Raw genomic sequence first — 15,386 nt, 5'->3', positions numbered from 1 at the left:
TCTCTATCTGCCTTCGCAGCGAGGCAAGTTTGCTCAAAGTGATCGACTCCTTGTGGTACCTCGCAGCACCATTGGGGATGAGTCGGTACTTGAGGCTCCCAGGTATTGATGTTAGTATTGCATTTCTTCAGCTTGGTGCCCTTAAATCCCGTTTTTTTTGCCCACCTCTAGGGCAGTAAGTTGCAAAAAGCAGCAACCATTCGTGAGCTGGGCCATCTGCGAGTGTATCCGCACCCCGCTGAATCCGAGCGGGGAATGCAGTGCCGTCTGCACCCGGTGCGTCTAACCTGTCCTGGTTTTCTATGATACGGGAAGCTCTCCTTTAGCAGAAGTGCTACTGAAGCCACTAGCCAGAAAGGGTGACCAGGATGAGGACCGCCGATTAGCCAGCTCAGTGGAGCAGCCCCCGGTCTCGTGCTAGATGCTGCACGGTGCTTGGCACCAGGACGGCCCCCCGCTCCGACCTGACAGATCACAACACCTTTCGACTTGCACTAGCGAACAACCGAAACGGAAAACCAATGCATCCACCGAGCCGTTAAAAAAGGAGCAGCAGAAAGGGGCTCCAGCCTGCCTGGAGCAGGGGTCTCCAGGAGCCTGATCTCCATGCTCAAGACGGAGAGACGTGGCGGGGAGACATGTGCTGGGCTCTGGGGCCGCCTGACCCGGGTTCAGAGAAGCCACGTGCGGACAAACAAAAGTCTCTCCGCAGGCGCTTGGGCAAAATGGGTTGGATTAAAAAAGGGAGAGATGAGTTAGTTATTAAACTGGTGTTACACTTTGAACCGCATCAGGGCGCTTCCTGCAGCTGCCATAGAGACAACAGCACAGAGACAATAAAACTTTACGAGCGTTTAAATTCTCTCTCTCCTTAGGAGATGCGGAAAAACATTGACAACTGACTGCTTGCAGGTGGCGTCCGTCTTCCCTTCATTAACTAGGACCCCACTTAACCACGTATTATCCCTTTGTATTAGACTGGCACAAACCTCGACAGGGATGATAAACAGCTTATGGCTCCCATTTTAACATAACGCACTATAAAAATATACTGTGCTCACGGTTGATTATCCAATTATCCTGTTTAGTTTGAATCCTCATAGGAGGAGCACGTTAGGATAGCAACACAAAGGGATTCCCAAGGGCTCGGAAGAAAGAAAACGGACTTGACAAACACATTCACGCGCCACGTGTATCCAACAGAGACGCACAAACATGCACACGTTAAAAATGACATTTATCGTACACCTTTAATCCTCTCGCCCATTTTTCACCCACTAATCCATCTTACACAAGACTTCATGTAATGCTTCAAACACTGTAATGGTTTCCTGGAGCTGTAATTTTAATTGTATCTCAATAGTCCCCAGCTGTCAAATGTTTCCTTCTTCCCCTATAAAAGATGCTATTTCCCCAACAAATTTGCACTGCCTTGAGTCACAAAATGATGATCTTTCCAGCCACAGTCAGTTGAAGTCTTATCGTCTGATACCACAGGACAAGTACAAAAATGGGATCCTTATAGCTTTGAAAAGGGAGCATTTCCAAATGGCTACGTAGCACGCAGCACGTGTGCAATCACACCTGAGTGTGCAAAGGGAACAGAACAATTTGAGAAAAGCCTAGTTCATATAAGCTTCAATTTTTCTTGTTCTGCCCACTCGTAATCATTGGAGTAGGCAAGTGGTATATCACCGTACCGAGATCAAACCCTTGCGGTCTTGGCGTGATTCTTATTTGACCGAGTCAACCCAATGATCTGCGCTGCTGGTAAAAGGAACCGAAAATATGAAGACATGAGGGGAGAATGATGGATGGATGCGGGGGTTGAAAAGGGATGCACGGGGTGCTTCCTCCAGTCCCTTCACAGGATCTGGTGAAGTGAGCCCTCTGCTTATGAAAGCTTATGCTATACTTCTCCAATTTAGCTCGTCCATAAAGTGCAAATCCACCCTGTCTTCTGCCTGACTTCAGGCTACCATGGCTAACTGCACCTCTCTTAAACTATGCCAGCCAGTCAAGCGCTCAGAGGAAGCCGGTTGGCATGATATACCCGCCATGGGCAGCATCACCTGGTCTTCCTGAAGTACATAAAATCCTAGAGAAGCGGGGCTGGAAGGGATCTCCAGAGATCACATCTAGGATCTCCAGAGGTCACAGCCCCCTGCCTGGGGCAGGACCAGCCCTGTCCAAACCATCCTAGACAAACCATAATCTAAACTCTCTGTAAGACTGCTTCCTAACGCCGACGTGCTGCAGATTGAACGCTAACAAGCTCATTTTCTCTGTGTGTGCACGTGCATCATGAGCGTTAAAACAGGGAGGCTGCTTACCACTGGCGATCAACTTTTCTGCAGCACTTTTGAGAGTGCATTTGCTTAAGTGATAACGCACAGACGGTCGCACGCCTAGCCACTACTGCCCTAGGTCACCACGTGTTGTCAAAACGCGTTCGTGTAACGCTCATCGGCTGCAAAGGAGGGACAGATGCAAACCACTCCACGTGAAAGCTGTGTGTTTCGGGAGACAGATGTAATGGTATATTGTCCCGGTAGCAACGCTGAAGGGCTCGGATGCTGCCTCTGAAAGCTGGGAAGCAGTTTTCTTACGAATCAATCATGGACAACTTAATGTTGTATGAATCGCGCTTGTTTTTATCTGATAACCTAAAGCGTTGTTGCCTTCATGCCAAATTATTGTTAAATCCTCAATTGATTGGATTCCAATGATGGCCTGAACTTGAGGCCTGCCTTGTTCACTCTCACTTTAGTTAAGCTGACGGTAGTTTGGTGAAGATTTTAATTGATTTTTGCTTTGCTTCCTTGGCCATTTGCAATAAAGCCAGTTAAATGAATAGGTGGCTGGTTTTTCTTTCAAAACTGCAGCGAGGCTCACCCACTCCAGCATGCTAACGGTGCCCCAGGTAATAAATATACATACCGCTGGTTCTGCTTCTAATATAACCCTTCCTGCTTATGGACATCTCTGTGCCTACCTGCTCATGTGGACTTACAGAAAATAGTTATGAAGCAGTTTAGGCTGATGCTGATGTGACAAACCTGACAGACCCACTAAAGCAAGGAAATAAAAAGCTGCCTCGCAGTGCATGATATCCTCAGCACCGGCCTCACCTTACCAAAACTACTCCACCTTGCAATGCCAGCCCTTTTGCACGCACCGTTCAGCCAAGCCTCCTCTCCCAGGGGTGACAGCACCCTCGCAGGGCTGCGCTGTCTGCTCAGCGGACCCATTGCTTGACATTGCTCATACCTTTTTCAGTCCTCCCCTTTCCCCCCTTCATCTGCCTTTCCTAGTCGCACTGTTAATCCCTGGGGGCAGGGACTGTCTCCCTGTGTGTATGTACATATTATGTGTCACAAAAGGGCCCTCGCGTTCGATGGGGATGTGACTGCAAGGCACATCCTAGCGGCAGCATTATAACGAATGTCTGATATGTCGTGGCTCCCCGGGGCAGGCAGCAAATTCTGCGTGTTGCAGTGCAAAAGCTGGGCACTCGTGCTGATGTGAGACCTATTACCACTTACCCTGAGCCTGGGGCAGCGGTAAATTTGGAAGTAAAGTTCCCCCCTGGGGGGGAAAAAAAAATTCTCTGGCAAGTCGAAGATAAAGAAAAAGACTGAAACACAGGCACTGGTGAGGGGCAGCCTCAGGGCAAAGCTTCGGAGCTATTTGCAGCCTTCGCAGAGCTCAAGAATAAAAGGCAATTGGGGAGGGGGGGAAGAAATCATTTATCTGGTACCTCCCAGGCCAATTCCCTCCCTCCAATGTGGAAATACAGCTTTCCCCAACTCAGCTAGCTGCTGTGGACCATGGAATTGAGCCTTATAGACGTGGTGTGACGCTATTCGAGATGAGCCTGTAAATTAAAACTGTCTCTCTCACACCCCTGGAGCTTTGGAGAAGCTGAAACCGTCCCCGAGACTTGAAAGGAGCATGTCGGATTTGTTGGGGGCGTGGGTACAGGTCCCAGGGACAAAGATGGTTGCAAAACTTGAGTTACGTGAGCTTGCGTGCTGCATTGTAATGAGTCAAGACAAGAAAGAATCAAAAGCCTAAGATGCTTCGGCAAAGTGGCTGGGATTAAAGCCGGCAGAAGGCTACTGGAATGTGCTATAAATACATATCTGCGTGCTGCGCCAACTGCATACAGCTCAGGAGCTGCTGGTTTCATCTGAGGGCTTATGCCAGTAAGAGCCTGAATTAGAAACCTGGTGGCATGTGCCGAGCTGAACCTGTTACACATCGGAGGATGCCAAGGGCCGTGCCTTCCTCCCGAGGAATGCTCCTTTGCTCCGCTCCCTGATCGAAGGGCAATAAAAGGCAAAGAGGGGCAGTGGAAAGGCCGGCACGGCCCTGCAAAGGAAGATGTGGAATGTGAGCTCATCGCCGCGGGTATTTAGGAAACAAGTGTGCAATTCGGGTGTGGCTGGACTGTATCGGTCGTGGGATGCAATCGGAGGAACAACGTCTCATGAGAACAGCTTGCAAACTGTGCGGCCGTTTGCAAACTATTCTAACCTGGACCCGTCAAACTCACTCCGACAACGCTGGATCCAGACGGAAGCACTGCCTTCTCAAGCCTCGCGTTGGTCCGCTCACAAGGTGCATCTCAATCACTTGATAAATCCTTGTGCAAAAGGAAATTGCTGCTGAGAAATGCCCTGGTGCTGTGGTTTTCCACCATGGACCCTGGGGGTCCGCAGACAACGTCTAAGGAATCCACAAAAGATGATTACGATCAATCAGAAGTACGTGAATAGCCACGCTTACCATTCAAAAGGGGTCCGCGCTTCCCTTCAAAAATGTTAAGGGGTCCACAAATGAAAAAAGGTTGAAAACCACTGCCCTAGTGAATCATCTTTGCACAGTCTTGGGCTTTTACTTTTCTGCAGGGGATGGAGCTGCAAGGGTTTCTGCTTTGCAAGTTCATTCTCCTCTTCCTGGCTCTGCAGACCATTACACCCCTTCTTGCCCCCATGTCCTACAAGCAACAAACCGTGCAGCAAGCCAGCGGCTCTGTCAGAAACGGGGCTCGCCCAAACCTGAGGGCATGCCTTGGCATGGAGAAACGACACATTTGTACTTCCCGTTAACTAACATGTAGTAGCTAAGCACGTGATACGATCCTAGCAAAGGCAGGAATGCTAGCAGGCTGAGTCCTGGACTATGGGGGGAGACTAAGATTTCCCTCCCCCTAAATCATGTTAAAATGAAAGATGGTCTTCATTCACCAGGATTTTAAGTCAAGTTAGGTGCTACGTCGTAGCTGAAAAGAGGAAGGAACATCTCCATCCTTACTGGGGAGAAGGGCCTGGAGACCAACGTTACATGCTAGAGCCAGCCCAAAGCTTTTATTGCTCTCTCATTAATTTAGTTCTCCTTGAAACAGGACCCTCGGTGGTTCTTCCATTCAGTTTAGTTAAGACCCCCAAAAAGCTAAAATAGCTGCAACTGCTTGGAGCTCAATCACGTGCCCAGAGGCACCAGCCTTCCTCCGTGCAGCGGGAGAGGAGGGCACTCAACACTTCTCAGGAGGCATCTTCCTGCACCCTACCACACCTCCAGCCGGGTTTCCAACCTTCCTAGTTCAGAGAACAGATCCAATTCCCTTTGGCTAATGCTGTGACGACATCTTCAACTACACACCAGCTTCTCCCAGATTATTTGGAAAGAGCAGATGCTTTTTAAAGCTTTCGCTTGCCCACCAGGAGCATCAGGAACTGCCATCAGAGCAAAGGTACCGTAACTAGAAAATGCATCGCCCAACACCAGACCTGGGAAAGCCACGCATCAGATAAAGAGGCTGTTTTACCGGGTACACGCCACTCTCCGGACAGCACGCGGATGGAGCTTAGCTGGCACGAATGCTTTTGCAGAAATTCACATATTTACTGATAGTTTCTAGCGATTGTTTCTCACCCTCCCACTCCTGTCACAACTGGCATTTCAGCTTCGGATGCTAATTATCACAGGTTCAGACTGTAACACTCACTAGGATGGAACTGAACAACCTTCTCCTTTCTCTCCTCAACCACACACTCGGGAGGACAAGCGGGATCTCTGATGTACGGAGCAGACCGTATCCGACTAATCTATCACGGGGTTTTGTCCCGCATCGTTAGTTTGCTGTAAATCCTGGCTCTCACACATACAAAGGGCTTGCGTCCACCGGCAGAAATGCACTTACCTAATAGCTGCACCCCCCGGGTGAGTCCGTACACATCGATCAGAGCCCACAGGGGCTCGGTGGTCCTCACTCCGCTGAAGAACAACATTGCAGCAGAGTCATTGACTCGGTAAAACACCCGTCCTTTCTTGTCCACCCAGAACGCGATGATGTTGCCTTCATTTGCAAACTCCTCTGGCAGAGCCTTGGCCCAGAACCCGCTCTGGGAAACCAAGTCCGGGCAAGCGTACTTTGGCAAAGTGTCTGGGTTAATCCTGGAGGGATCCTTCGAAGTAAATCCAAGCCGAAGGGCCCCGCTCCAGCAGCACTGCTTCTTGGTGATCTGCAGAGAGAAGAGCGGCAAGACAACCTTTAGCATTCGCAGGGTCCTTTACAAGCCTGTAAGGCAGGTGTGGGTCCACCTGGGCGTGACCCCCACAGGATCAGGTCCCTAGTGTGTGCTCACAGGTCGTTTTGTTCGCTGCCAAGAGGCAGCTGCATCTGGGGTGGGAGCTAGCAGCTGCTCTGCCAACCCACAGCAACGCTGCACTAAAAGCTGGGACACGATATAAATGATTCATTTTGCATCCAATGAAACCTAGCAGGGGAGTGTAAGGAGCCCTAGAGCTCTGTCTATGTTGTATTGCCCGGATAATTGAAAAAGTGCCCAAATTTCAAAGATGTTGTATTTCATATAAAACCCCACAAGCTACACAGCAGCCACCAGCACTGGGCTTGGATACTGGATCTATCATGACTTGATGGAGAACATCTACTACTGAATCACTGTCTCCGTTTCCAGCAGCTCCTTCACCTTTTCTAGTGCCCCCAGCCATGTATAAAACAAGATTTCCCCCGGGTATCTTACTGGGTTAGATGAGGATAGAAAGGTGGGTAGGGGTAGGGGAGAGGTAGCAATCACCCTCTCTCGGTAGTGATCAAGGACCAGGCACTGAGGCAAGGAGCTAAACAGAGGAAAATGGCATGGGAGGACTGCAGCTGCCTGGCAGTCTGCTCTCAATTAACCAGTCCAGTCTGTTTCTTTGCAGTAGGAGGTACCTGATGTGAGGAGGCAGCTTGTTTCTGTCTCCAGGATTTATGACACTTCTTGAAGGCATCAATTTGTCTGGACGGATCAGAGCAGAGACCTATCTCTGCTACTGCTGAAGTCACTTTTGTCTGCGGGTGGCTGGCATATAGACTCTGAGAGACTGGAGCCAGGCCCCGGGAACTGCAATGCTTCACTGGTTTTGCCTGCAAATAGGTTCTGCCTTTCAAAAGGCAAATCCTCTATTGTTGTTTGTACCCCCTGGAAACACCCGAGCCACGATGCTCACCTCCCAGTCACGGATCAGAGCACCGTGCCCATCGCACCAAGCAACAGCCGCAGGTCTCCTGCAGTGAAGCAGCCTTTGACGACATCCCTCAGGTTGAAGGAGATTTCAAGCAAACTTGCCATAGAAACTCAATTAGTGCAACCGCGTTTTGATAAACTAAGCCTGGAGCTTCACAAAATGCATCTGAAGGCTGGGGCTGGGAGGAAACACTGGTGCTTTTTTTCCGAGTTGATTTTTATTGGTTCTGTCTTGAGGGGGTTTTTCATTTGCTACCGCGCTAAGCAGTCCAGGATTTGGAAAAACCAGTCGTTCAGCTCCCTGCACAAGAGCTTGATTTGTCCTATCCATTGTCTTATCTGTAGGAGCTAAAACGCACCTACCGATGTGCCCAAGCAAGTACGGGGGCTGGAAGAGAGCTTCATGAAGACAAAGCTGCTCTGCTCGGTATGAGTTGGTGCAACTTGTTGATGAGTTTATGCAGGTTCTCTCGAACCACTTCTAGCACCAAAGTCTCACCACTCATAAGGTCTAGGATGACCCAGGAGCAGGAGAGGATGTTTCTGGGAGCACAGCCAAGGATGACGATGCTCTGTACATAGGCAACTGCTTCTCTGACTCTTGTAGGTGGATGGGCCAAGTCTGGAGACTCACCCTGCCCACGCGGTGGGCACCGCACGCTTCCACAGGAGGTACCAGGGTTGGGGACCTTGGTCGAAGAAAAAATGCATGGGAGCACTAATCCAAAGAGCCCCATAAAACCAAAGTAGGTGCCATATGGTATTTGAGACCATCACGCCCTTCTCCATGGGGGGAAATTTAGGTCTACAGCCTTGTCAGATCTGTTTCCCTAGACGGACACACTAGACTAATGGGTGCGAAGAGTCTTGACACGTCTGCTACAGCAGGACAGCTCTCTCTGCTCGGGCCGGGCTCTGACAACGAGTACAAGCCCTCTTGCAGCAAAGCAGGTGCAGCATCAGTCAGGGTAGAGGACAGTCTAGGATGCCTGGTACACATCAGTAGAGCGGACGGCCGCCACGCTGGTACCACGGATTGTTTTGTGAGTGATGACGAGGGTGAGTGATGACGTGCTACCGAAGATTTTGTCGGGGCTCATATTCATGTTAACACTGACGTCGTAGCACTTCAGATGTCGTCCAGTCCACAGCGCAGAAAATCCACGGCCGCTACACGGCCTTCAGGCATGATCAGCACCAACAGCCAATGCCAACAGCAAAGCTACAGTCGTGGGCACCGAGTTATCAGTCCAGCTCGTCCTGTTTTCAACAGACCGGAGATGCTGCAATGCAGATCAGACAACAGCGAGCAGCGGTGGACTAAAGTCTTCACTCTTATTTTGCTCATAAGGAAAGTTTTTTGGGCAAACGAGGCCCCCCTGGAGACTTTGTCGCTGCTAGGTGATGACTTCTTGCGCTTGGAAGCCTCTTGAGGTGCCAAAGCAAGAAGGTTGAGGACCTTACAGGAAATTTCAGGTTTAGAAGAATGAGACTTATTCTCAATCGGCGAGACAGAGGAGGTGGAGGAAGACATCCAGGCAAAGAAAAGCCCGGTCTCTCGGCTCCTGGGAGGTGGCAGGACACACAGATTTTTCTGCAAGGGGATTCTCCGAGCGATGCGCCCGGCACTTTCGAGCACTTGATAGAAAAATGCAGGTTTGCCATTCACTTGCCCTTCTCCAAGGCAAATCGGGCACTTGGTTGTTTAACAACCTAGCCGTCTCCCTGACTGTAAGAAGTTTTGTTTGCCTTGAGGATTTTTCTCTGCTGCCTTCGGCCTCACGTAGCAACCTTGGGGCTTCAGACACTGCCTGTCTGGTGACGCTGCTGTGCCCACGAGCGATAGGCATGCTCCTCTCGCCAGGCAAAATCTCTGCAAGCGCCTACCTAACCTTTTTACATGAAACGGCATCAAACTCTTGAGAAGAGACCGTGAGCTCACGGGAACAGTGTGAGCACCGGGAAAGATGAGGGAGGCTCTGCTGCCTTATAGCCATAGATGGAGGGACATGCGGAGAAGAGCAAAAAAGCATCCTCCCTGCAAAGTCCTGCTGTCCACGGCCTCTGTGCATGCACGCGCCCACATGTGGAAAATATATGCACGTGAGGACTCGAAGACAAAAGTGGGATTATTTATTGTAGCAATTTCCCTGCAAATCCGAAAAGGCCTCTTGGGACCCGGATAAACACGGCCTTGCTGTTATGAGTACAACTCGCTCTTTCCCAGTCTCTCACAAGCGTCTTACGCTCATCGCATGCTCCATGGAATAAACATTCGTGTGGCTGCACATGTCGCCTGTATTAATCAGCGCCTATAAACAAACAGCTGTCAACATAGGCGGGCTATAGGCGAGCGGGTATCAGCGTTGCAATCTAACGTACACCCTGCCAGGACTTGGACACACATGCTTCTTTTAGCTAAAAAAGGCAATGGCTTGTGATGGGCCAAATCCTCTGCTCAGCAAACACCCGCAACGAGAAGGGCTGGGAACAGGCACCGTCCACACCCGGGAACGTGCGGCTGCAAAGCAGCAACGAAGCTGTTTGGTAATTGCTACTGTTTCCTACGTCCTCTTGGTGCTGGGAAATGTGGCTGATGCTACCCGCCGCTCTGGTCCCTCCTGATATCCCAGTACCCCAAATTCCAGCTTTAGGGGGGCACGGGGGAATCGGCATGGCCCTGGAAGTCTCCGCTCCTTTTTATCTGGACAGCTGATGGGCTCTGGCTTCACCGGGCTCCCTAGAGCGGCGGAGACGCCTCTGGGTTTTATTCTGCTATTTAGCAGATGGTTTGAGAGCCCACCGCCCATCGCCCCGTCTTCCAGGGAAGGTTAGACGGAGTAAGGACTGCAGGATTGGGCATCGTAGAAAAAAAGGGCATTTTGCAAATAATCAGGCGGCTACAAATGGACTCAGTGGAAATGCAAAGACCGTCTCCACATTTACACCCATCCCTTGAGCATGCATTTTGCTCACGTGCCAAATTCCCATCAGTTTCCATGGAAGCACCATTGTGCACCCATGGGAGATCTGCGAGCTAATCCTTCACGCACGTGGCGAAAGCTAATCTCCCGATATACATGGACACCTACAGATATGCACTTCCTAAGCTGAGAGGGGAGGGCTGGCTCAGAAAATGCAGGGAACAGCCAACAGTCTGCCTGAGATACAGAACGAGACCCAATCCTTGATGAGCTTTTTCAAAAGCAAAAAAAAAAAAAAAAAGGACCAGCAAAATCTCACCTCCCTCCCAACCACCTTTCTCCGGTTTGCAAGCCACATGTGTTTTCTATTTCCAAGTTGTGGCCAGGATTGGAAGGCGAGTCCAGGATTTCCAGCCGTGGGTGGAAGAAGGAGGGAAGAACTGGGAACTAGACTGTCAGCGAAGACGCCTGTGCGAGGGATATCCCACCCGGGGTCTGATCTCGAGAGGTGCTGAGTACATTCCTCTTCTGCTGAATCCAAAGGAAATCGAGGGCGTTTGGCAACTCCCAGGTCTGATCACCCCCAAGGTCAGAGTCCAGGTTTGCAAACCCAAGAGCTTTGGATATCTGAGAGAAGCATCCAGACTTTTAATCCTTTATTTAAACTGAATGGAAGGGGTAATGAAATCTCCTGAGGCTCCGCTCACCTCCCTTCAAGAGCCACAATCAATACTCCACGGGGGAGCTTAATCTATCCTGGTTTAGAAGCGCCCCGGGGACCACTGATCAAGGCCAACAGCACGACCTTGAAAAAGGATGTAATCTTAAGATTAGCAGCCCCGGCTTGACGGGAAAAAGGCAGCGTGACGTAGGTGTATCCAATATCTCCTCACCCCCTCAGAAAAGGAACCAGAAACCGGGGAAGCAGGAAATAGCCACCAAGGAGGACCGCAGAAGGGGAAGCCACAGTATTGCAGCAAGTCCTGTTGGCAGGTGCTTGTGCATTGCAGCGGGAGTAGAGAAGCAGGGCAAGGCCTTCCCTTTCCCCTGTGACAGCGGCTCCAAGGGGGCAAAGGGGTCTGGCCCGTGTTTCAGCTGCACGGCTGGGAAATGCTGCTTCGGAAGAGCCGAGCGCTGCGTAGCGCTGACATCCGCGAGCACAGCCTGCTACTGAAGCAAGTGAGATGCTGCTGGCGGGCCTGGAAACATACCCTCCGGGTAAGCCATCCGCTTGTCCTCGCATCCAGCGTCCTCACCGGTCATGGGCTGGAACCGGAGAAAGCCCTCGAGTTTATCCACTTCCAACAGGAACGGCCGGGGTGATACCGAGGTCTGGCCCGGGAAGGACGCGTTGGCGATCCCTCCTCCGGAGGCAGCTGCTCGCAGGAGCAGGGTGCAGAAGTTGGTAGCAAAGCAACTGGGAAAATCCATCTTCCAGCACAAAGGTCTCAGGTAGAAAGCACTGAACAGCAGCAAAGTCAGCTCCAGTCATCGGCGCTAGGACTGGGCAAGTGAGGGGAAGACGGTCACACCGCAGAGCTGATCTCCAGATCCCTTAATTGAGCAGGATCCTAAAAGGTCCCTCAGCTCCTAAATCCCCGTAGCTGGGAGCAGTAATAAGTACAAGGGGAAATGCCCAATCAGCAGGAGGTAGTGCACCATGTCTGAAGGCAGTGTAGAGAGGCGTCTTATTGACTAACTAAACCAGAGGTGCATAAGCTATTGCGAGCCCAACCTCACCTCTTCAGGTGCTGTGAAGGGACGTGCACAGAGCGGAGTGGCTGAGCAGCACCCGATCGACGTCCGTGGACTTAGACCAGAAATTTCAGTGCAAAGCAAGTGGTGGCCAAATACCGCTCCACCAAAGTACCTGAGAGAACAAGCAGCTGACGCGGGAGTTAGCCTGGCCCATAGGAGAACGCAATGGCTGCGCTATCTTTCTCCTGGCCTTGGCTAACTCCGTGTTGCCCTCCAGGCTCTTCTGCAAAAATCATTCTCTTTCCATGCTGCCGTGACCATTGCACCAGCCCGTCTCTTTTCATCTCTCCCCTCCTCCCTTGCATCCAACACCAGCTGCTTGCCTCTGCTCCCAAGACTTCTTGCGTCCTGTCGCTTCACGGATCATCTGTTATTGAGAAGCCAGCTCTGCCCTCCAACCGTCCCACGTGTTACCTTCACCATCGTGCGCTCCGGGATGTCTGGTGCGCTGCATCTCCTGCTCGGAAGGATCTCCCTATGAACATGCATACACCTACCTCGTTATCCCCCTCCGCTCTCCCTTGCCATGATGCCTATAACCCCGGGCTCCACTGCTTGCATCCTGTAACTGTCTCACTCTCTCCCAGTGCTTCCCCATCTGCTGCATTCACCCATTTTCTCTTGTCTAATACTTAGATCTCAACCTCTTTGGGTGCAAAGCGCCTTGCACACCCGAGTCCTGCTCCACGATTAAGACAAGGTGCTGCTGATCTGGTGCTAGACTCAAGTTGCTGCCGCAGAAAGGGTTTCCTTCCCTATGGCACTTCTCTGGTGGTTCGGCTATATATAGCTCGCTAACATTTTATGCTCCTTGTCTTTCTTGCCAGTCTCTCGGAGGCTGCAGCACGCAGCGCCCGTGTGATGGTAACGGTGAAGGAAGTCATTCACTCACCTTAAGCCTGACCTGCTCGTAGATAACGATAGGCCTGTTGCTGAAGGTAATGGCGTTGCAGAAGCTGGCCTGACGCTTCACTGCCTTCTGACTTGTGTCCATGATGATCTGGGACCCCTTGGTGTGGGGGTGGAAAAGCAGCGGGCTGATCGACAGAGCTCCACACTGCGGGATGGGGAGATAGTGCTTCTGCTTGTGGTGGCATCGGTGAGAAGAAGCTGGAAAGGGCCCACCTATAGAGTCTGGCAAAACACAAGAAAAAGAAGGGCGATTCGTTAAACCTGATCTGAGCTCTCGACACCAGTCCCTAAGACAACGTTACAGCAGAACCGCAGGTGGCCAAACCCCGATGCCATAAGTCACCGATAAATTTGGACCACGCCTTAGCTGGTACAAGTCTATAACCACGCACACGTCTGATGATGCAGAGCATAGTAGGGAGAAAACCCCCCAGCCTCCAAATCGGCAGAGAGTTTCCGGCCCCCGGTTTCAGAAGAGAAGTCAGCTTCCCTTTCCTGACCACTTCTTCACCCGGCCGCCACCAAGCTGCACGTGTCCCGTAGCCTCCTCTCACGCCCGCTGCTCCATCAGTCTCACAACACCCCGCTGCCTCTAATACGGGTGAAGTTACACGTTACACTTAGACTATGCTAAATCTGTGGGATGACAAGTGTTGAAGCATTGCTAGCGTTGAAGTTAGGACGTGCTGTGAGCAGTAGGCAAGGGGCACCACTGTTTCTTGCTTGCACAGCTCTGACTTGCCAAGAGACGGCTGGTGAGCTGGGGTGAGCCTAGGAGCCCGGACACCCGGGCTCTGTCCCTGCCTAGGCGGGGAGGGCTGGGAGTGGCACGTCCTAGGATGCTGGAAGACTTGGAAGATTGTTTTATCTCCGTGGAGCAGACTTGAACAGGTAGCAGGGCTCAGAGTTAACCCTCACCTGAAGCAGCGTAACTTTGACATTGCATTAGTTAATGAGCCTTAACGTATGGACGCTCACCCTTAGTATGCACTAAGTGTAACACGTAACTTCACCCTAAAATACTGCTCTATATCCTCCCAGCTGCTGTACTACACACACGCACGCGCGCCCATACTAAACATACAGCATTGTGGACTATATATATATCTCTACACTAAATATACAGCATTGTGAAGTAGCTTTCTTAACTGTTGAACAAATTAATTCATCTGCCGCCTTTCTCCGTAACAGGAAGCACACACATTTGAACACAACATAGCCACAGCATCAAGAGCAAGTCATCTGCTCCCTTTCCCACGCTTGAACCGTGCATGTGTGTATATGGGAGGGATGATCGCGGGAATAAGATATGGATTATCAATTTTTTAAAATCTCATTAATTGACAGTGCCCAATGGGACACAACCAAAGCAAAGCGAACTCAGGCATTAACTAAGGCACGGTGCGTCAAGTTGTCTCATAAGTTATGCACATCTATGTGCCACATGTTTAACTGCAGCATTCGGATGCACGGGCTGTATCAAATGAGCAAATGAAAACAAAACCCTCTGTGCAGCTTAGACGGCAATTATGGATTCAGGATTTATACCATGGAGTCGTAAAATGACTTCTGCTGTAGCTACCAACATTGTCTAAATTAGAGACAACAGAGAAACAGAACTGGACCCCGATCTTCCCAGACTTTCGCTCTTCCCAGACTTTGGGGGAGTTAGTATCGGTGTCCAGACTTGGTTGCTTCCTATAATGGCTGAACCAGGCCCTCTGAAACTTTGGAGAAAGATTGGTTTCTGATCAGAAGTCTTCAGGTGAGCTCCACCGCTAGTCGCTGGTTTTATCCTGCTTTTGATTTATTCTTACACCGTAGATCTCTGAAAGCTCGACCAGACATCGGTAGGACCGTTCTGTGCACGAGGGTTTCTATACCGCTTTAGCAGGGATGAAGTGGGTGACGAAACATGCACCCCATTCAACGCGATACAAAAAAATTATATGGAAAGCACGTCTCCTTTTCCAAGCCCAGTCCGGCATGTGTGTGTGGGGGAAGACTGTTTATATTTTTTAAAAATATATATAAAACTACCAACAGAAAATGAGTGATTATGGGCTGCAGGAACAGCTGGTGAGTGTGAAGTGGGTGTGGTATTGCAGGTGGGAAGGCATGGAAGGAGAAATCAATGAGCGCCATTCATCTTTTCCATAGGAACATGCGTCTGATTTATGGCAGCTGAACGAGAAGTAACAGGAAATAAGGTGCCGGTGCATGCTGCCTTGCGGGGCTGGCTGAAGTGATC

At 50.7% G+C, this 15,386-nt stretch overlaps 1 protein-coding gene across 3 annotated transcripts in view; it reads right to left on the bottom strand.

The window, feature by feature from the left end:
- NEURL1 (neuralized E3 ubiquitin protein ligase 1) overlaps nucleotides 1-15,386 on the bottom strand; it is a 191,653-nt gene that overhangs the window by 58,882 nt on the left and 117,385 nt on the right. For all 3 annotated transcript variants that reach the window (XM_025201223.1, XM_025201224.1, XM_025201225.1), the window contains exons 2-3: nucleotides 13,116-13,357; nucleotides 6,209-6,530 (exon numbers count right to left, since the gene is read on the bottom strand). In XM_025201223.1, the coding sequence (XP_025057008.1) occupies nucleotides 6,209-6,530; nucleotides 13,116-13,357 (564 nt within the window). The remainder of the gene's footprint in view (nucleotides 1-6,208; nucleotides 6,531-13,115; nucleotides 13,358-15,386) is intronic.

This window comes from Alligator sinensis, unplaced genomic scaffold (assembly GCF_000455745.1).
Source record: "Alligator sinensis unplaced genomic scaffold, ASM45574v1 scaffold61_1, whole genome shotgun sequence".
Classification (NCBI taxonomy): Eukaryota; Metazoa; Chordata; order Crocodylia; family Alligatoridae; genus Alligator; species Alligator sinensis.
This window is presented reverse-complemented; position numbering and strand designations above follow the sequence as displayed.